General features: G+C 43.9%; 1 protein-coding gene across 9 annotated transcripts in view; it reads right to left on the bottom strand.

Annotated features, from left to right (window-relative positions):
• Nucleotides 1-22,159, bottom strand: part of STIM1 (stromal interaction molecule 1) — a 109,958-nt gene that overhangs the window by 50,365 nt on the left and 37,434 nt on the right. For 6 of the 9 annotated variants that reach the window (XM_067304342.1, XM_067304134.1, XM_067304265.1 and 3 more), the window contains exons 3-4: nt 13,044-13,177; nt 2,546-2,660 (exon numbers count right to left, since the gene is read on the bottom strand). In XM_067304342.1, coding sequence (XP_067160443.1) covers nt 2,546-2,660; nt 13,044-13,177 — 249 coding nt within the window. The remainder of the gene's footprint in view (nt 1-2,545; nt 2,661-13,043; nt 13,178-22,159) is intronic. The other 3 variants (XM_067304406.1, XM_067304071.1, XM_067304191.1) reach the window with 2 other exon arrangements.

Consider the following 22,159-nt stretch of genomic DNA (forward strand, 5'->3'; position numbering starts at 1 on the left):
GCCTGAAAAGGAGGATTTGAACCTTCCCATAACCAGGGGGGTAACTGGATCTTCCGAGTACAAAGATGAACAGTTTACCTATTCTGAATCCTATCCGCTGATGGTCCTTTACTTCAAAGAGCTTTGTAGAGCCAAACTTATCGAGGGTTTTACACATCAACTCCTACATGTTGTGAAAGCATCACAATTCTTCTATTTTGGGTAATACGGGGGCAGAAACAACTTTTCATTCTACAGATATGGACCAGGAACTACAGCGATGGCAAGTAAAAAATACTCCTTTTCAAGTTAAGCGTTCATCTGTTCTGGACATCAGCTAATGACAGACTTTACAGGGCTTTTCCAAAGCTACTTTCTGTAACTGCATGAAGAGAGCTGACCCTTTTCTATGAGCCTGATTCTATTAGTTTAAAACCACAGTTCAGAATCCAAGATTAGACTCCATGCCACTACCCTTTAGAAGCTAGCAATTTATTTTATTAGCTAAATATAGAGAACGCTGAGAAAGAAAAACAAAAGTGCTAATTAAATCCAATAAGAGTAGGAAAATTATGCCACAGATTCTGCAAATGATGCTTACAATGTATTTCAGAAACGGGAAGAGAGCAAGAGCAACTTAGTAATTAAGGAACACTGAGAGTATCATGAGATGTTCTCCACCATCCCATAATGACTTTTATGCTTACTCAACTGACACGAAGACATACTTCAGGCAAAGCCATCTGTAAACAGCAGTACAATAGAATTTCTAACATGAGGCTTTCCTTGAACACAAGAGACAAGCGGATTCGTTGGCATCATTCTGACTTTTAAGTGGTTTGGACAAGAATTTTAAACATATTGCCTGCCCATCACCATGAGACTGATTGTAGTCCTGGAAAAACAATTCCAGAATCAGGCAGAGAATCACTTTGTTTTCAAACAGCTTTTCAAATGCTGTAGCTAAAAATTTATTTAGTATTTCAGGGATCGTGAGGGATTATAACGTACTTCCAGGCAGGTATCTACACAGTGCTTTGAAAACACTGACACATCCTACCCTCGAATAATTCAAAGTCTAAGTCAGACAAATCAAATACAAAAGAAACAGGACATACTTGAGAAATGGAAAGCTTTTGAGTGGATGAAGTGATCAGAAGACTAGAATCCAATTTTTCAAGCAATGTGTGTCGATAAGATTATCTTATTTTGGAGGACAGAGGGAAGGGAAAAGACCAGAAGTAAAGAGAACAACGGCAACTAAAAATTTTCTGAAAAGGAAAATGTTCCAGGTCTTGAGAGCAACAGGATAAGAAGCATAATGAAGAGAAAAGGAAAAGCACAAAAGGAGGTGTAAAGTCCAGGCATTGGCAGAAACAGTGTACGTCACAGATCACAAAACTGACCCCAATATATCAAAAGGCCAAATGATCTGGTTCAAAACACCAACACATCCTTCAGTCAACACAGTAACTGCACCCAAGCTTTGCAAAAGTGTACTTCTACTCCTTCTAGACTCTCCCCCAAACTTTTATTTTCAAGGCATTGAAGATTTTCCTGGTTATTACTAGTGGTCTTAACTTAGAATATCATTCTGTATGAAGCCCAACATTTGAGAGCAAAGTTTCTAAAATAGAAAGAAGAAAGAAACATCAGTTTCAAGATCTCTCAAAATACAAAATTTCTAAATTCTATTCAGGAAAAAAAAAAAAGACATCAGGCCTTTCCCTGACCACTTCTGGCACTCTCCTGATGCCTGGGAACAGCCAGTGCTATAAAACGCAAAGCGTGGGGCACCCCACACGCAGAGCAGCCATGGAAGCATTGGGGTACTTACAAGCTTCTTTAAAGATTTAGAAGTTTCAGGAAGTTTCAAGACTATAAGTGACTAAACTTCCACCACCTCCCTAGGTGAGTTGCTCTAAAGAATAATACCATTCCTTAAAAACTTGCAGTTTATTTCTTCATTGAATGTGTTTATCTCCACTTTTAGTTTTAGGACTTGATCTGCCTTCTCTTCACTAGATTAAGGAATACCTGAGGTTCAGAAAATTGTCATCTTCTAATGGAAACATGGCCTGTAGGAAAACTCCCATGCAGCTCTAATATTTAGGATGCTATTACCCCATAAAAACATCAGGTGACACTGGAGATTTAAAGGAGAACCTGGAATAGGACACCATGGTGGCTTTGTTTCAACACACATTTGCAGGAGCACAGCAGCGAACATTTTCAGCTATGACAACAGTTTTATTTTATAGTCGTATTTAGGTGTCAGAATTAGCAGTTGGAAAGAGTAACAAGAGCAACAAAATCTGGAAGGCACGGAAAAAGGAAGTTGGAAGAAATACTTGTAGACGGCAGTAAAGGCAGAGTAGGAATGTTTTTCCTGGGATGTGTACACACATTGCTGTCAAGGTCGTGTGGAATTCAAATTGTTTATCACTTTTATAGCAAGGGGTGTGTGTGTATGCGTATGTGTATGTGTACAAATATGCAGGGTGGGGGAGCAAGCAGGGGAGAGAGTTTGTTTTGCTTGCTTGTTTTTTGGTTTGGTTTGGTTTACCTTCAGATGTCTTCCAGGCCTTCCAAAGATCTTCCACACTAATGAGTTTGTCTTCGCCATGGAAGGTGCTGTGCTTGACTGTTGGGTCATGATAGTTCAAGTCCTCCCTCAAGAACTAGGAGAAGAATAAACAGTGGGATTATTCTTTTGATTCAGCTTTTAGAGAGAGGAGGAACATTAAAAATCTTTCACCTGTCTTTCTTATTATTTAAAGACCTGTGGCTGTAATATTAAAGTTCTGTGGTAAAGTCCTAGTAATAGTCTGAGACGAAGCATCTCTCAAACATCTGGTCTTTATTCAGAACTCTAAGTGATTAAAATTACACCACCTCTCTAGGTGAGTTGTTCCAACAAATAATATCAGCTGTTCAAACCAGAAGCTTATTTCTAGTTTGAATGTGTTTATCTCTGCTTCCAGCTTTAAAATTTCATTCTATCTTCTTTTTCCTAGGTTAAGTAGCCGTCTGCCAGCAAAGATTTCCTCCCTGGGCCACACTGACAATAAGTCACCTTATGTACTTCACAGAACCACAGAAGGCTTGAGGTTGGCAGGGACCTCTGGAGATCATCTCTTCCAACCCCCCTGCTCAAGCAGGGTCACCTGCAGCACGTTGCCCAGGACCATGTCCAGGTGGCTTCTCCAAGGATGGAGACTCCACAACCTCTCTGGGCAACCTGTCCCGACGCTCAGTCACCCTCCCAGTAAAAAAGTTTTTCCTTATGTTCTGAAGTCCCTCATTTAAAAAAAACATTTTCCCAACCTCAAACCATTCTTCCCGTTCTTTTCTGATCATTTTTTCAGAGTCCTTTTCCAACTGTCATTATAAGAAGAGGTGTCAGCATTCCCACAACAGTCACGTAAGTACTACGCAGAGAGGTACTACTTGACTTTCGTCTTGATATCACAGCTAGCTCTCTAAGCTATGAGCCACGAAAAAAAACATTATTGTCGCTAACGTCCGCAGATAAAATTCACAATTCATTCAGGGAACACATCTGTCATAATAAAGCGTTCTGTTTTGTTCCTATCTCCCTCCAATCTCGGGAAAAGACAGGTCAGAAACAGAAGACCTCAAAGAAAAGTGAAGGAAATTATCAGATGCATGAACCGAATTCAAGGGAGAGCAAGAGGGAGAGCGAGAGGCACCAACAAGGTTTGAGGCTACACCGTACACAGAAGGACTCCATGAGATGCGAGGAAAGCAAAGCATGTGAAAATCAAATAGAAGAAAAGAAAGGCTCACTCAGCTTACCTTTTCCTAAAATACTGAACAAACTTGAAAGATAAATTTATATTTAAATCACTCTTTTGGGGGAAATATTATGTATTCATCTAATAAACGATTAACATGTGGAATTCTTTACTACAAGTCTTTTAAGTTGAAGAATGTAACAGAATTATATAAAAAAGTCATTCATAAATAAAAGATACCATTTTAATATTAGATACGGTATTACAAATATCCGTGAAAACCGTAACTTTCCAGATTCTTTGCAAACCTGCTCAGACCACCACCAAAGTCCTCTGTAGTTACTTCTGGCTTGAGCCTTTCCCCTACCTGCTCTCTCGCTTTCTAGCCTTTCCTCATCTTGCAAACAAACCGCGCTGACATTCCTGACTTCGCCTCGGCTTAAAAACCTTTACCTTCCCCTGGTCCTCTAAAAAACTCTGAATATCCAGAGTACTTCGCCACGCTGCAATGCACCTCTAAAACCACGTTCTTCACACCGAACTGCTCTCCTGAGCTGCTGCTGAAGAACCTCATTTGAGTTACCTTCAGATTTTGAAGGTAGAAAGCCTGAAAATGAGAAGGTAAACCCAAGCCATCGTGTGACATCTACTACTCCCTTCAGCTAGCTCCAGCGCGGACACACACCTAGCCCGGTGCGGACCCCTCGCTTGGCCGCGCCGCCCCTGCAGAGGGGGCAGAGACGGGGCCGGGAGCAAGGCAGGAGCAGCCCGGCTGCCACCTCGCGCTCCGTTAAGGGGTGACCTACAGGGGAATGCGGCAATGTCATCTGGTGCGACACGCGGCGCTGCCGGAGCGGCTGTGAACTCCCCCGGGGATGCAAGGCCTCAGCTGTCGCTCTGTATATTTAGCTCGGCGAGCACAGAAAGGAAAAGTGATCTCCTCCAGCTTTCCTTCCACGCACCGTCACCAAAACAAACTCCCAAGGACTCTCCGAAGCGGACGGTGCCGTCCGGCACGGGAGCAGCTCTGCACGCCGGCAGAAAGCGGGACGCCGGGCCAGGCTGCCGGTTCCTTTGGCAGGAGCTGCGCTGCGGACGTGGAAGTTCAGCGACACGCTGAAAGCAGCTTTTCCCTCTACTGTCTTCGGTGGAAAACACCGGGAAAAGAGAAGTAGGAATACGGCACGTTAGCCAAGTTCTGCCCAGAATGGTTCACGGAAAGCTGATCCCACCTAGGGATGAGGATCTCCAAAGGGCTGCTGGTGGCCCATGGTGCTTTTCAGCTCTCCTTTCCGTGACCCTGTGCTTTACATTAGAAAATGGGAAGATATTTCCAGCTGAGGTGGGTATGGCAACTGCGGACACGCCGTCTTCACGGCCATGAACATCGGACGTGCGCACTGCTGGGCGAGACTTCTTCAGCCACCCACCAGCACTCAATGAATTCTAATACATTAAAGTCCCATCGGTGGCTATCAAGCCATTTTTCACACCCCGTATTTGTTACAATCTATTGCACAAACAATTTCCCGATTTTAAATTGAACAGCTCTAATTTGCTTTTTCCAGGGGAGGGACTCCACAGGGGTTTCACGTACACAGATTGCAGTACTGACCACATACATTTTGTATATGTCAGGAAGAATCAGTCAGTAATTACTGTTCATTGTTAAGATTTCTTTTATAATTTACCCGATTCCTCTATATAACAATTATATAACATTATCCAAGACTCGCACAGAAACCAGCTGTTGCACATCCTTCAAGAATTCCCCACTTGCTTAAGAACCTCTTAAACAGGTGTATGGGGAAAAAAAAATTTTAAAAAAAGCAGGAGATAACGAACAAATAGTTCATTAGCTCCTCTACCCTGAAGAGGCATTTACGCTTGGGACCAAACAGGTCTCTGTACAGACAGTCAGAGGGATTGCAGTAATGGGGGGATGCATCTCATCACTGCTGAAGTCATTCGCAGTTTTGACCTCCGCAACGGCCCGTTACACAAAGTTAGTTGCATTTTACGCGGAAAATATTTTCTCTTGCTTATTTTAAACGCCACCTGGTGAGTCAAAACGATGGGCAATACAAATGAAATTAAGGGACGCTAAATCCTCATTCGCTATTTCGCGTATCCGTTCTTTTAACGCGCCGTAGACATCTCTGCCGGATCTTCACCTCGGTCGCTTCTTCTTCTCCCCGCCGCGCAGAGCACGCAGCCTCTGCTCGCGTGGCCGCTGCCAGCAGTATTGCCTCCGGCTGGCTGCGGTCGCAGAGCCGCTGTCACCCGCCGTCCACGCTGGGCCCAGTCCTTCAGGTGTCCTTCGCGGCAGTAAGCACCGGAGACGCTGCACACTCTGGAGCACCAGGATGCAGCACCTCCAGAAGAAACCATTACAGAACCATCTCAGGATTGTAGAGCCCCACTGAACACGGGGACCCACATTTACCTCTAAATGAGAGAATTTCTCCCAACTGCCAAATACCGCGACCAGGATATTCTTCTCCACTCTAACAGGGGTAAGGATTTGGGGTCGCACGTATTCTTTGCTTAATACACACCAGGTGTCTCAATGGCTGCGAGCATACTCAAAAATGAGCAGTTCCACGAGCAAGCAAAACCTCCAAAGCATGATTTTCTGGAGATTTCTCTGCCTTTTAATCTGCAGTAGCTCCAGCTACACGCACGTTCTCTAAATTTCCCCACAGAGCCTTTAGATCCCTCCCACATACCTGAATTTTCTCCTCCCCAAATATCATCATCTTTCTTTAATATCAACTACCATATGGGCAAGAGGTGACATGTGTGCACTGACTCATTAGTATGTAAGCGGTAAACAGCCAAAAAAGACTAAGTAACTGCAGAGCTCAGACTAGATCACTTCCTTCAGTGAGTACACTGATTTTAATGTCTTTTCTGAGCCACCGATTTTCATGAGAGCTGCAGGAAACTTCTTATTCGCAAGTCACTAATGTGGCTAAACAAGGCAATGGGGTCAAAAGTTAGAGAAGATGAGCAATAACATAAACCTTGTTTCCTTACGAAACCAGGCTAAAAGCATCTCAGAGACCGAAATTTGTCAATTTAATCCTAAAACAGAGTTGCCCCTAAACAGCTGGAGCTACCTTTTAAGTGAATATGAAGATCAGAAATAGATCGCTAATTAGAAGATTTCCCCATGAGAGATAGAGTTCTTTCACTTTAATTGAGGTCACTGATGCCATCTTAAACTTTACTGAAAATTCACTTCCAGAAAGGAAAAAATGCAATGATGATTTGAGGACAGTATAAAGTTGTTGGACACATTTTCACCTACCTTACATATAATTAAAATGTTAAAAAAATATAGTTATTATATGTCTCTCTCTCTCTAGTCAGGTCTTTTAATCCAAACAAAACGTGTGCTCACCACCTTTCCCCAAGAGAAAAGGCCAAAATAATAAATGCAGATACAAAGTTCTCAGCTGAACAGGGAAACAACTTTTAACCAAGCAAAAAGCTTGGTCTTTTGCAATGAAGCATGCAGGCTACGTCAAGCGTCCCTTCTGCTCTTCGCACGTTCTAGCTGTGGACTCACCACAAGCACAAACGAGCAGTGTGTGCATGGGTGTTTAAGCAAGGACTTCTATGATCGAAGGTTTGTGAGACCTTCACAGTCTCTGCCAAAGCGTACAAATGCTTCTGGAGAAGAGGCGACTAAAACCAACCTTCAAAATTACCTCAACCTTACCCTCAACAGGGAAGGATTATTATTATTATTGGAATTAATCTAAGATCAATAGAAAGACAAATAGTGGAAACATGGGGCTTACCAAGCAACTCATTCAACTAAACTCAACCCATCTGTGCGAAGACTGATCAGATACCAACACGTTCCAGCCTATAATAAAGACATTAGATCATTTCATTGCAGAACTCTGTCTCAAATTTACTTATGAAGGAGATACATCTCAAGTATATCAACCTAATCTAAAGGTAGACTACCCAAAATAACTACTTGTGGTATGGCATTACAATACATTCTACTTTGATATTAGCATCCTCTGAACGGAGACCTCCCGAGGTCCCTTCCAACCTGAATTATCCTACACTACTGTGGTCCAAAGGAGCCTAGAGAACTTCTCCTAGCCTCCATCAGAATCGCCTTGTCTACGTAAGCTGCAGCTAGCTTTCCCATCCCTTGGTGGGCACCAGCAGCCCCTTAGCTCTAGGGCTGCTGTTTCGGTTCTCTGGCAGAGGGGATCCTTTCGGCTTGCAAAGTCATGTATCTATCCCTGCAAAGCCTTCGCTCATAAGGTCTATGCTGACAGGGAAATATCACTGATTTATCATAACCCACGCTTTCCTTGCATTTCCCACATCATTTTCTACAAAAGGTTATGGAAAGGGAGTATGCCACGGCATTCTGTACTCTGACTCCTGAGATAAGGGCACTGCATATGCTGAGGAAACAAGTGTGATGTGAAGATTAAACATAAGAGCCATAAAAGGCTTAAATTTGAGCCTCTTACATTCTTCCAAATAACATCTACAGCAGCTGTCCCACAACCAAAGACAGAGAGTTAAAACACGATTGCAGTGTATTACGCAGGGGCCGGGGGGAGGGAACGCAACGGGCAGTAGCTGGCTGGCCAAGGAATACCCCCAAAGCACGTTCTCCAAAGGCTTCAGAGCCTTCACTGAAAGCAGCTGAATTCCATGAAACATTAACGCATTAATACAAGTTTCAAGCTTAGCAGAGGCAGAACCTTGCAACTGTATTGTGTAACTTGGGGTCACTCTAAAACTTCATTTTTCCATATATAAAACAGATAAAACCATTTTGCTGTCAGTTGTAGAGACCTAAACACGCAGACAACTATTTTCGATAAAGCGGTATTTGCACACAAAATGCAGTTTGCTTGTCAAGTCTAAAAGAAAATCAAAGAAAAAACATCCTCAATTCTCAGAAAAGATACGTATTTAAAACGTTGACTATGTTATGTTGGGAACTGTGATTCATATTATGTTTTATGTTTTAATTTATGTTTTAACCCTAAGACGGTCATGAGTCATTTCTAAAAAGCAGTAGGCTAACAGGAAGAAAAGAACAAATACAATAACTCTGGAGATTTTATTACTTTCCTTTACGAATGACATAGCACGGTCTTGCTAGGAACTGAGTTTGAACTCAGTTCATACGAATCGATACAAATTTCATGATTGCTTACTGGATCTCAGCTGCTTCCGGCAAGCCCAGAGCAACGGTGCTGCAGCAGTTTCCGCTTCCATCGGAGGCGGCACTCAGGAATTACTCCACCTTTTGCACCCGCAGGCTCGATCCCCGCTCGGTGGCCGCTCCGCTTCCCACCCAGCCGTTGCGCCCTTACAGCTGTCGCCGGATGCATTTGTCTGATGACTCACCGGCAACTGCAGCGCCAGGGGTCACATCTCCGCTCCTCGCACCGCGGAGGGTCCTGCTTCTTTCCGGGTTCCCTTCAACGGTTGGCTTCGATGGAAAGAGCTTGCCGTGACAGATAGCACTCTTGCTCCCTACTTTAGCAGGTTATACCTACTTAAAATGTTTGAGGCAAAACTTTGCAAGTTTGGGATGGGACACTTTCAGGGATGGGTTCCTGGGATTCACCCTGACTTTTCTTACTCTGGTAAAAAACTGCTTTGGTGTTCAAACGGTGAGCAAAAGAGGGAGCACGAAGCACTACACAGGCACATCAGAGCTCGCTGAATTCTGTATCAAACACTCCGGCATGGCCAAGGGCCAACCCAGAAACAAAACCCAGCTACAGACTGCAGAAGAAGCGATAAAACCGTTCGAAATCTTTGCCACAGCAGGGCTGTGCTTTGCCAAACCCAAGGTTTTCTTCCTGTCCCCGAGCATTGTTTTCCCGACGTAGGAAAGGTCGGCGGCCCGCGACTCCCTGTATCCGAGGCAATGGGCAGGGACAGAGACCCGAAGAGCCGGACAAGCAAACCAGCAGTATTATTAGCAGCCCTTGGTACAGGCTGCCTGAGGAGAGGATCTAGGCTCAGGTCCAACAGTTGTCACAGCAGAAAGGAACGTGCAGCCAGGCCTTGCACCGGGAGCGAACTCGAGGCCTCTGCTAGCTTCCGAGTCTCGCGTGACGGCAAAAACACTTCTCAGGGCAGAGCCACCGAGCCCATGATGCCCAGGAGCTGAACTGGACGGATAACTGGAGCAAGAAGCCTGTTTTTTCCAGAGGATGCTATTATGTATCATATCCTTTCAAAAGCATTTTAATCCAGGTAAACTCTACGTAGGAAACCAATTACCGCTGGCCAGTTCAATTAGCCAAAACAAACTTTTACTATTTCATATGAAAAATCCCACGTTTACCTACTTCTTCAAATTACCTATACCCAACCGTTAACAGCCTAAGTAATGGAAGAAAGATTTCTCATTAAACATCAGAAGCATCAGCTTCCCCCCGTCTTTCTAACAGCCACAACCACTTTTTTGCTAGGAAGCTTGTAACAACTGCAAAACTCCCCTAAACACCATTCAGAGACGCTTCTTATTCCAAGCAGCTCAGCAAAGAATATTAAACTTGAAAGAAGGGGTGAAGAGAAAGATGCTGGGAGAGGGAAAAGGGCAGGGAGCTGGGACAACTCCAGGAAGGGCGCGCAGGCACAACACCCAAGCTTCCATCCAGGCTTAGCTTCAGGAGGGATCTTAGCCAGCACCGAGGCGACCTGGATCTCAAGAAGGGAGCCGGAGATCAATACTGTGACCAATTCCATTTTGAAGAGCAGGATGAAGGAATACACACAAAGAGAAATAGGGGGGTTCGCACCGAGGAAGTGCAATGCAAAGAGCGAGCGGTCGCAGTTCTTAGGCAATGGGAGACTCTGATGAGAAGACGCCTACTCAAACATCCAGATTCGGTAAAGGGGGAGCCAACGCCAGAGTTCCTAGCAGGAAAATATAACAATCTGATCGACAAGCAGAACAATACAGTTCTAGCGCCTGTATTTCTAATGAACAGGAAGGGATAAGACACACACATAAAACTGGAAGAGGGTTCCTGTAACCAAGACAAATGACGCAAAGGCCTTGGAGAGTTGTCTGGCCGGACAGAAAAATAATTGCAAGTGTTTTCAAGACAGACTAGTAATTACCGAAGCCAGTGATTTTGAAGTCTTCCAGAAAAAAAGATTATTACTCGTACAGAGGTAATAGCTACACAGTGAAATGAACTGACAATAAAACCAAAAAACCAAGTCTTTGAACGTGATAATATTGTCAGCATATATAGAATAAGCTATCAACTAGCCTTCACAGAGGGCGGGATTTGCTCTAAGTGGCATAAAAATTGCTAGTTAATGCTCAACCCTAGCAACATGAGGCTCATCCTCAATTTAATAACAGGTGAGCCGGATGCATCAAGTGAATCCGTCTGCCTGAGGCTACTCTGGGAGTCAGAGGCAGAGGCAGAGTTAAAGTTGCAAAGCAACGCCAAGCAAAGATTGGGCAAAAGGGAAAACACTGGATTTTAGGAAATGCGATTAGAGGCTTTTTATTTGTTTTGACTACTCTATTAAGCAGAATTTAGAGAGTGGGAAGGGCACTGCAACAAGAGAACAGGCAAGTGAATCCAGCCAGCAAGGAGCACATCGATGGCTCCTCATTAACATTGTTCTGTGCTTTAGGTTACTGTGCCGTCTCTCCGGAGACAGAAACCTTCCCCAAACCAAAAGGGGCCTTGTCGTGATTAGATTGGTCCAATAAATTGAACTGCTGCATTCCTTTAGGCAGGAGATTTAACCTCCCTGGACTTCAGTCTCTTTATGTGAAAGCTGGGAATAACGCAGGCTAGAGAAGGGTTTGTGAAGGATTTGTGACTGTACAGTTTTCAACAGACAGCACTATGTAGGTGCTAGTATTTTAAATGTGTCATAATTTTGCCACACACATCAGAAAGAGAGGGGAAAAAAAAATAAATCAAGCCTGTTGGTCCAGAAACAGCAGGTCACATTTTCGTAAATTTTTAAGAACAAACACACAAACACAAACACACAAACACATTATATCAGGTTCCACCACTGGCCATTTTTCCCGAGTCTACACAACATGCATCTAAGTTTTCATTCAGTCAAATGCCGTAAGACACACAGCGCGTATTTCCAGCACTTAGGAGAGCAACACCGCAACGGCTGACACAGCCTCACCATTCGTCTGCTGAATGGGCACACACTGGCTAGCACGAAAACCAGGAGGCGCCGTCCCAGCAGCTCCTGGTTCGCTTCCTTCCACAGCCGAGAATTTGGGTTATTCAGCAGCCCTTGCTCCTAGCACGGTCCAGCCTCTCGTCGTATGACATGGATTTGGCACAAGAGCTACGCTTCAACCATTGAGGAAACGCATGTAGCTCCAGAGACGTACATTGTCCACCTGAGTCCAGTGGAAAGGCTAGGACAACATATCCAACATACCCGTATCTTGCCAGTGTTTTTGCTATGCATTGAGGAATCAGGAAAACTGAGATCTTTTGACAGTCAGCAGATCATTCCACCAGTCTGCTTTGTTTTCACTTCCAATACTTTGCTTTTCTTAGAGTCCAATCTTATTACAAGACAGAACTCCCTACCCTGAAGAGAGCCTGGCAAATGAGTATCAAATGCAATTGAGGCTACATTAAAAATACTAAATAGCTTTCTCTTTTATATTAGTCACTATTTCTATTGAACCTTATGAAAGAAAACAATTTCCTTTGTCAAGAATTTTATTTCTCTTTAATGAAGTTATCAGCTAAAATCTCAAAGGTCAAGACAACACAGATTCATTCCTTTTTCTGCAGTATGCAAAAACGTATTGTAGCTTTTCCAGCTGGGTTGGTCAAAGAATGCAATAAATACTATAATGTGAAGGGACAACAGCCAGTAAATTTGCTCAACAATATTACAAAGGGAGGCTTGACCAGAGTCAGATGTGCTTCCCAGCTCCAGGATTAAAAAAGAAAGGAATGAAGTGATAATAACAATCACTCACGTAAACAGATCTGCTGGTGTCTTTCAGTGTTAAAATTGATAATAGTTTATGTGTAAAAAAGATTAAGTGGATAGAAACCCAACACAGAGGAAAAAAATCACACGCACTAAACCTGGACCAAGACAGAACATTGCTTTCTTTGCTAGATAAAGAGAAAGGCAACCAAAAAAAAGCCTCTCAACAGCTGAATTTCAGGCTCCACCGTCACACTACCATTACCCGTATCGCAACAGTCCTCCTAGGCCCTCTCCAGAGGCAGAATACTGTGTGAGAGAAGAACAGAAAAGTCGTTATACACTAACCTCATCACTCTCTTCCACATCCACATTGCCATTGGCATCATCGTCCATCTGCTTGTGTATGTTGCGGACAGCTTCAAAGCTGAGCTGCTCATCTTCATCATGACACAAGGGCTTATCAATGCGGCAGAACTCTGCTTAGGGAGAAAACACTAACATTAGGCAGCCTGCACCAAAAGAAATTCCAGCTTGTTTTCTCTCTAAGCATCTTACATTTGAAAGAGCGCTTACTGAACACTTGAGAAAGTATCCCAGTGTTTTCATTCATGGTAGAATGAAGCGTAATTGCCAGATTCCTATGAAATTTCTAATTTGAACAAGAAAGGATTGGTCATGGCCTAATCAAGGCTATTCTTCTTCAAGTTCTTCAGCATTTCCACCTCCACCGACCTCCTGTTCTGTAAGGAAAGGAAGGGCTCAGTTTGCAGGTATCAGAGCTGGGGCATTCTCCATCCAGGGTCAGGGACTTGTCTCCTCAGTGCGGTGTCTATCAACGTTCTCCTGGGAGGGAGGAAAACGGGAAGACCGTAGGGTTATGCTTTGTCTCCTATTTCATGAGCTTCACTTCTCACTGGGATGTTGTTAGTATTGGCACAGCATCTCAGTAGGACGTTTGGGGAGTAAGAGTTGTATGTTGTTTATATAAATATGCCAGCTAAGAAGAGTTAGCCTTCTTCCTGATTATGAAATAGATTGTTTTGTTTTTACGTATTTTTCTACATTGCAAAACCAACACTTAAAATTTTTCTGCCTGCCCGAGTTCATCTAAGCACCAAACTCAGCTCGCCCCCTCCTCCTACGGCACCGCGGCACGTCCAGGTGCCGCTCACCGTGACAGCTCTGCAAGCTGACAAGGCGAGGTGCTACACAAGCACAGACGACACGCGTTAAAAACAGCCCCCAAATGTAAGGCCTTTTTCATGGCATGCATTAAGAAAAACCCTTTTGATTCACAGATACGACGTCAGAATTATCCAGTGGTAACTGCTCAGGGATCAGGCTGAAATGAGTTTTACAGCTTTTGGTCCAGTCCTCATTCAAAAGGTCTCATTCAAAAAACAAGAATAATTCAGACTGAACGTCTAAGAACTGCAGCAGGAAAATCCAAATTACTTAAGAGCTCAAATCCCACTCTAAGATGATCCCTAAGATGATACAGTACATTCAACACAAAACAAGCTTATTTATGGAAAAAGCAGATGGATTTTCTTCTGCTGCTATACATGCTGTCTCTGCCTTTGTGAAAATACACTCACCCACCTTACCATCCAAAAATGATAATTCAACTATTTGAATTTACTCACCTACCTGTTAAGTCTGCACACAATTAGCAATTAGTTAGACCCACTATCAATCTGAAAGATTTTTGAACACTAAGTTCACATAAATTCTTTAAAACTATTTAAGTTTTATTTTAGCACATCCCATACCATCCCTACAAAAGAAGGAAGAAAGTCTACTGAATAGAGGTGCTGGCAGAATATATTTTACCTACCTTATTTAAAAATCCACTCAATCAGTTTGCTTGTGAAATGACAGATTTGCCCTACCAGACCAGTACCCTAGCAGCATCTGTCTCATCTACAAGCACAGAGCTTCCCGTAAGGAAAACGCTGGTATCAGCTGACATCCTGCACGCTTCCAGATGTTAACACGGAGGCCCAGTCCTCAATCACTAGGGATTGGTTAAAAACAAACCAAAACACACACACGCACAAAACCAAACCACAAAACCTAAGCTAAACTACTTACACAAATACACACCTAACCGTACTTTATATAGTTATTCCAGGCACAGGTTTTGCTCCTGCAAGAAGCGTATTCCTACAGGAAAACACGTTGCCACTGCAGAAGGGAAGAGAGGAACAAATATAGTGAATGTTCTTGTCTACTAAGACCCCAGACCAAGGCAGACCAACAAATAAGAATGCTGTTTTGCCACTGATTCACTGGCATTTTAAGTGACCATATAAGACCAGATGCTCAGGCCAAACTACACTGAACTGTCAAGTTTCTTAACTTAGTAGCACCTTCAGCAGAAAACCTTACCCATTTATAAATATACCTGTAAGACCTCAGTAAAAAACTGGGAGCAGAACACCATATAAATGTAAAGCAGACTTCCTTGTGGCTGTACCTTTACCTATTGATTTTCCACGCCTTGGCTTATGTCCCCGCACTAAAGAACAAGAGTGGTAGAAGAGATCTTCCGTGCAGCAGCTACCTAAATCAGAAACCACCCACGCTCTGAGCCTCGCTCGCCTGGTATCCAAGCGAGCTGCACGTGCGTCAAGACATGGAAACACAGTCCTCTTTGGTGTCCACACCTCACCCGTGGCCTGGCTCCTTCTCCACCCTGCGTTCAGCAGGTTTTCAGGCACTGGCATGGCCATGGTGTCGTGCACAGAAGCACCGCAGGGGACGTTGCTGCCTCCCCGTCGCTGGGACGACAGCTAGAGCTGGGGGTTTCTGTTTGGTTTAAATGCAAAGCGGTTACTTGCTGAAAGAGCAATCGCAGAAACACCCTCACCCTGAACAGTTCCTGCCGGGTCTCCTCGCCGAGGTCCAACGCGCACAGAAGAGGAACGTGTCCTGGGGGACGTGGCCGTACTGGAGGAGCACCCAAGACACCCAAGGGTTGCGCTGCCATTCAGAGGGACCTCGGCAAACCAGCTTTTAAGTACGACACATCCCTAATCAGGGGACTGAATAAAACACTGTGATTTTTCTTTCGAGTTACACAAGCCAAGGATCAGGACTTTAGCTTACCTACAGCAGATTTAATTATGTACTTCAAATTCATACTCTACCTGAAAAAAGTCACTCAAAAACACTTAGGTCAGGATTCTGCAGCAACACTTTCAAGATGCCAGAGTATTACTCAAATCAGACAAAATTCTTACATTAGACTCGTAACCATTATTTCTGGTGCCTGAAAATGAATATTTAACTTTTTTTTTTCTTTACACACACACACACACATGCTTTCAAGATCTTAATGATTCTGACACTAGAATGTTTCAAATACCGAACTAATTTCATATGCCCATGCCTAATACGATCGTGCACCACGAAATGAAAGCCCCGTTGTTTTTCTAATAAAGGGCACTTCTCAAAGTTTCACCTTCACAGAGCATCATCGTCTGCGTTACATCCAGGAGACCTTAACGGATGATCATCATCCAGTGCTCCACGGAAGGGTGACATCCTCACGGCACTCGACAAACCACCGCGACAAAATTTATGTGTAAATCAGGCAAACAACTTCTCCTTAGGCACACAAGCTAAAAATTGCTATCATTAAATATGCAAACCTATCTACGCTTTGCTGGCAACACGGACTAAGCGTGGATAATTGTTACTCCTCCTGCTGCCCTCCCACTCCAAACGTGTGCGCTCCCTGAGACGGGAAATGCAGGATACTGATCACCTCTTCAGGAAGGAGCAAAAGCTCTAGAAATTATAGATCAAAAATCTCCAAAACTAGAATTGCCTTGAAATTCCAGGTCTAGTCTATCCTTTAAGAATAAAGTAAGTCTAACCTGCAACACTAAGGTAAAAATTGTTAGATAAGCTTGTAAACCCTCTAAAGTAGGTGCAACATTTAACTAAATTGGCACAAGCGTCTTAATTTCTGTACATGGCTTTAGTACAAGGACCTTGATCACACACATTAACAGATCAGGACAAGATTTGTTCTTACCCCAAAATTTATTTTCTTCAAGTAATATGACCAGTAAACCATTCCAATACCTACTCTTCTCTAAACTGGGCTTAGCCTAAGCATTTCTTCGATAAGATCCACAGACAAATGGATATCCATCAAGGGACAGTACACGTTTCTGTTACAAAAACAGTTTTTCACAGATAGGCTCTCCGGCATGGAAAACAGATTGTCCCTTTAAGGGACGCCCAAAGGAAAATAGATTACAGGGCATGTCTTCTCCCAGCACTAAATCATGTGATTAATCTACTGCTGCAAAATAGCATCAACTAGAAACCAGACTCTATACACACACGCACGCACATCAAGTATTATTGACTAAGTAGATAATACCAGCACAGCAGTTCTTACCTCTTTTTGTACCAACATTAAAAATAGTTTTGCAGAGTGGATATCAACGATTTAATACACGGAAGACTATTTCTTAAGCTTGCTTGGAAAACAAATATTGCGACATGTCTGAAAAAAACACGCAATAGTAAATCTCATCAGAAGAAAGTGCCACCGGTGTGAAACTGGCTGACCAACAGTAACAGGAGTTCTACACGGATCAACGAGAAGTGACGCCTTTACAGAAGAGGTTGGAGCGAGGGACTTCTGGCACCGACGCAATAAAATCCCATAGTCGTGCTCCACCACTTCTTAGAGACATAACCGCTGCAAGCGGAACATGAGGGTATTAATAAAAACGTTAATTATGACAGCCAAAAGAAGTCACACTTCAGAAGCGGCCAGCTGGTGGCTCTTAGGCCACGTGGTGCTCACAGCCAGTCAAAGCAGCTCACACGGCGCAGGGACACGTGAGCAGCGCCGGGCCCTGCCGCTCGTCGGCTGCAAGGGCAGCTCAACTCCGAGGAGGCTCTGGGAGGCAGGAAAAGTGCAGAACTGCAAAAATCACCATCCCCAGGAATGCAGAGCTACCCCGCGTCCACCTGCACCTCCTAGGTCCTTAGGATGGTAGGCACCACCTCCTCTGAAGGACTCAGATCTCCCCCGTCCTTGACTTTGAGGATCACGTTAAGTAACGCACACGACACACCCACACCATAACTTAATACATGACCTAGCCTAAATAGCTGGCCCCTCAGAGGCTGGGCTTGCGTCTGCTTTGATAACTTCTTTCGAGCATGCTGCGAGAGGTGAAAACCTGCTTTTGTATCAGGCCACTTCTGTGAGCGTGAAAAATCAAGAGCAGGTCTAAAACTGGCATAATTTGGGCTGAAGTTATAGATTTGTTTTTATTTTCTGTAAAAAGAAAAAAATTCACTGGCACAATCTCCTCCTTCTACCTTGTCCGGTTGTAAATAAACAGTGGAAAATGTAAAATGGTTCAGCTCTGAAAAAATCAGGCCCCCTGTGCATCCCTCATCAGGACACTTGAGGAGGCCACATGCTGCCTTACTGTTATTTTCAAATGCAAAGATTCAATCATCAGCCTTCCAAATTAAATTACAGTTGACAGCCATTTTCCCTCTCTCTAATCCAAATTACCTTGCAGACCTTTTGGTGTCCATTCATCCTGGGGTTTTACATATGTTATTGGATGTCCTAGCATTGATCCACATAGCAGATTTGGTTTTCTTCTCCTAACCTGCAAGAATTTGTTCCTTCCACCCTTCCTTTGTAGTTCTAACAAAATTGGCTCAGATCTCCGGGCTGTGTCTTTTCTGCAGTAATCACACAGATCTCAAAGAAAGGGAGCAGGAAAACAGGATAGTTATTGCATTTATACTGCCTTTGGACTTTACTTCAGAAGGAAAATGCAAGCAAACTAAGAAACGTCTCCCAAAATATTACACGATCATCTTGTTCTGAGCCTGTGCTTATTATTATAGCAATTAATGCAGCAACACTGTAGCAAAGTTCAATGTATAGGAAGGAAAGGTGATTTCATTTTAAAACGAAAGTGGTTTTATTCATATTAACATTCTTATAACCACTGAGCAACTCTGAAGTGCCAAACCGTGTCTGTCCAGGTGGTCTGTCCAGGATTTAGGCAACCAGACCCATGCATTAAAGTGACATCACCCAGATTTCTTGCACTCACAGGGAGGACAAAACGTGGATATTCATAACAAATTTTAAGAACGAAGCATGACGGGAAAGGTTTTCCTGACGAAACACCAGAAAGAACAACAAAGAAACGGTTACAAGAATGGCATACGTTGATAACCCAGTACACAATGAACAGCCATCAAACGGGTAAACACTGGGGAATGTTTGTTTGCGTGGGGGCCAGAAAAGCCCATGCTCCAGTAAGGCCACAGTGCAGGTGATGATTGATTTATCAGCAGAAGGCCCTGCGCTGATACGGCCATGGTCACAAGGCTTCAGCACACAGCATGGGCCGCTCCTCTTCCTGTTATCTCAGCAGGAAGACAAACTGCCGCTGTAAAAACACCCCAAATGAAGAAACAAAAGACAAGGGGTAGCAACCTCGCCTAAGATTTACCGAAGGTTAAGTAAGATTCTGCGGCGAAAAGCTCACACCATAATAACCACGGTCTTCTAAAGGGTGTAGAGAGACCTGTCCAAAAAATCAGTTCATCCCCTGGGTTCCTCTTGATGGGTGATAATGTGAGGAGGACCTCATAGCTGGCATCCCTCATCCTGCATGGCACACATGGGCTATTCTGGTCAGGCCACTCAGACGCACGTCTTTGTACATGTCAGTGAGAGCTTAAGAGAGTGAAAGCCTTGAGATGAGCTTGAAATTGTTTTTGTTTAAATAAATAACACCTTCCTCTTGCGTAACATCTAGTGCTACTCGTGTTACATCAGCTTCTTGCAAAGAGACCCTTGCGCTCTAGTCATCATCACGTGTCCCAAGTTGCTCTTAACTTGCAGACCCCAGGATTGATGGCTGTGCCTTGGTGCCCCGAGGAGCCGTCAGGGTGAGCTTTCGCCCCCCTCCCATCCCATCCCATCCCATCCCAGTGAGTCATCAGGATTCTTTTGTCTCTACACCTGGGCGTCTACTGTCTCCAATCCTGTTCGTTATCTTCCCACTATCATCTCCTAACGGCTATACTCTGCCCCCACCACACACACACTTTTTTTATTTAAAGAATGTTGTTTCCCCTTCCCCACCCCAATTTGGTGTCCTGAGAGACTCCAGATGTACTGTCACCTTGATGGCCCGCTAATCTAGGCGCTATCAACACATGCCATCTTTATATCCCTTCTTTTGCCATTCCTTCGGGTGCTTCCCCACCCATACAGGCCCATTCATTCCTCATTCAGAGCAATCTAACATCTCTGCACCATCTTTCCTCCACAAAAGGTATTTCGCGACCTCTCAAGCAATCTCCTGGGAGTCAAGAGCACACTGCTCAAAGGCACTACTGCTACTGCGCTGGATGCCATGAACTAGAAAACTGTTAGCAGACACCTGAGTCTAAGTGCTGAAGCAGAGCAGGCAGAGCTGGTGTGGAATCTATCACGCAAGGGAGCTTGCTTCGGTTCTAAGACCAGATGAGAAAGACATCTGTCATGGAATGTCTACGGCAAAACGATCACACGCTGGACATGGATGATGCTTTGAGTTGCTCTGCAGTCCAGTCTTCTCCTGCTGTGCCTGCCCTGGCAAGCTCAGCCCATGGTGAATAAGGGTGAATGGTTGGCATGTCCAAGGTTTAAACCACCACGTTTTCCTCAGCTTTGCAGTGAATGAGAAACGCACACAATCAGTTCTACCATCTCAGCCAGTAACTTGCAGCACAGGGGCAATAACTTCTCAAGTAACTCGCTCAAACTTGGCTGCTTGTGATTATGACAACGCACTGAGTGCTCTGAAAACTTCAATTCTAAAGCCTTTTAAGCTAGAAAATCTTACAAAGGCCAGCAAATGCACTTGAGCCTACCACAGTAAGAGAAAACTTTCATAACTGTTAGCAACGTGACCCAGCAATGCGCCTTAGCGGCAAAGAAAGCCGACAGCCTCTGGGCTGCATTGGGAATAACATTGCCAGGAGGTTGAAGGAGGTGATCCTTCCCCTCTGCTCAGTCCTGGTGAGGCCACGTCTGCAGTGCTGGGTCCAGTGCTGGGCTCCCCAGGACAAGAGAGACAGGGAGCTACTGCAGCGAGTCCAGCTAAGGGCCACAAAGATGATTAAAGGACTGGAGCATCCCTCACATGACAAGAAGCTGAGAGAGCTGGGCCTGTTCAGCCTGGAGAAGAGAAGGCTTCATGGGAGACCTTATCAATGCGTATAAATATCTGATGGGAGGGTATAAAGAAGATGTAGCCAGACCCCTCTTAGTTCCTAGTGAAAGGGCGAGAGACAATGGACACAAATTGAAATACAGGAAATCCCGTCTGAACATAAGAAAACACTTCTTCCCTGTGAGGGTGGCTGAACATTGGAACAGGCTGCCCAGGGAGGTTGTGGAGTCTCCATCCTTTGAGATAGTCAAAACCCATCTGGACATGGTAACCTGCTCATGCTGACCCTGCTTGAGCAGCGGGGTTGGACCAGATGATCTCCAGAGGTGCCTCCCAACCTCAACCATTCTGTGATTCTGCAACATCAAAGTATTTCTTTTCCAGATTTTTTATTTCTTATGGGAAATTATCTCTAGTGGGAATTTTTTTGGTTCAATTTCAGGTTCTCTCAATTTGCTTCTGTGAAGTCCCACTATCTTTAATAATGTTTGAAAATTTGTGTTAATACCATCAGAGTCAATTGCGCCCAGCAGCACTTAGTTCTATAACACAAGCAGCCACTGGGCTAGGATTAGATAGCAGTTTAATTATAACAATTCTGATTTATAAAACTCACTTCAAAAATACTAGAATGGCAGCCAGAAGAGAAACTTGTATTTTTGGGGGGGAAAAATTTACATTTTTTTTCTGCTAAAATAAACAAGGACTCAGCTTAACGTTATTGCTCAGGGTTCTTCGCGTAAACCTCTGCTTTTCAATAGACAATGCCAAGCACAACTTTATACATTTTAACAAAAACCTATAACAGTTTTTTAAGGAATGTACATAAATATTATCATTCCCACTTGAAGAGGAAGATAAATGAAAGGGAACTGAGATTTTTTGCAAGGCTACAGCGCAGCAATGTTACAGAGCAGCAGAGCAGACAGCTAGGCCAAACAAACCAACCAACCAAACAGAACAGACATCAGTCTTCCAGCTCTAGTTACCAAACAACAGAGCCTGACAAAGTGACAAGAGTCTATACCCATTTCCACTGTCATACAAATACTCAGTTAAAATATTTTTGTACTACAAGATTACATTGCACAGCCGGATATTATTTACTACATAGAGAACCAGCTGCCACTGCTCACTTCATGTTTAATGTGTATTGCTTTTCCACAAAGACATGCGTAAATTCATATATCAGACTATGTCCTTCTAAAGGTGAATTTGTCAGGCAGAGAA

Source organism: Apteryx mantelli, chromosome 1, assembly GCF_036417845.1.
Source record: "Apteryx mantelli isolate bAptMan1 chromosome 1, bAptMan1.hap1, whole genome shotgun sequence".
In the NCBI taxonomy this organism is placed as follows: Eukaryota; Metazoa; Chordata; class Aves; order Apterygiformes; family Apterygidae; genus Apteryx; species Apteryx mantelli.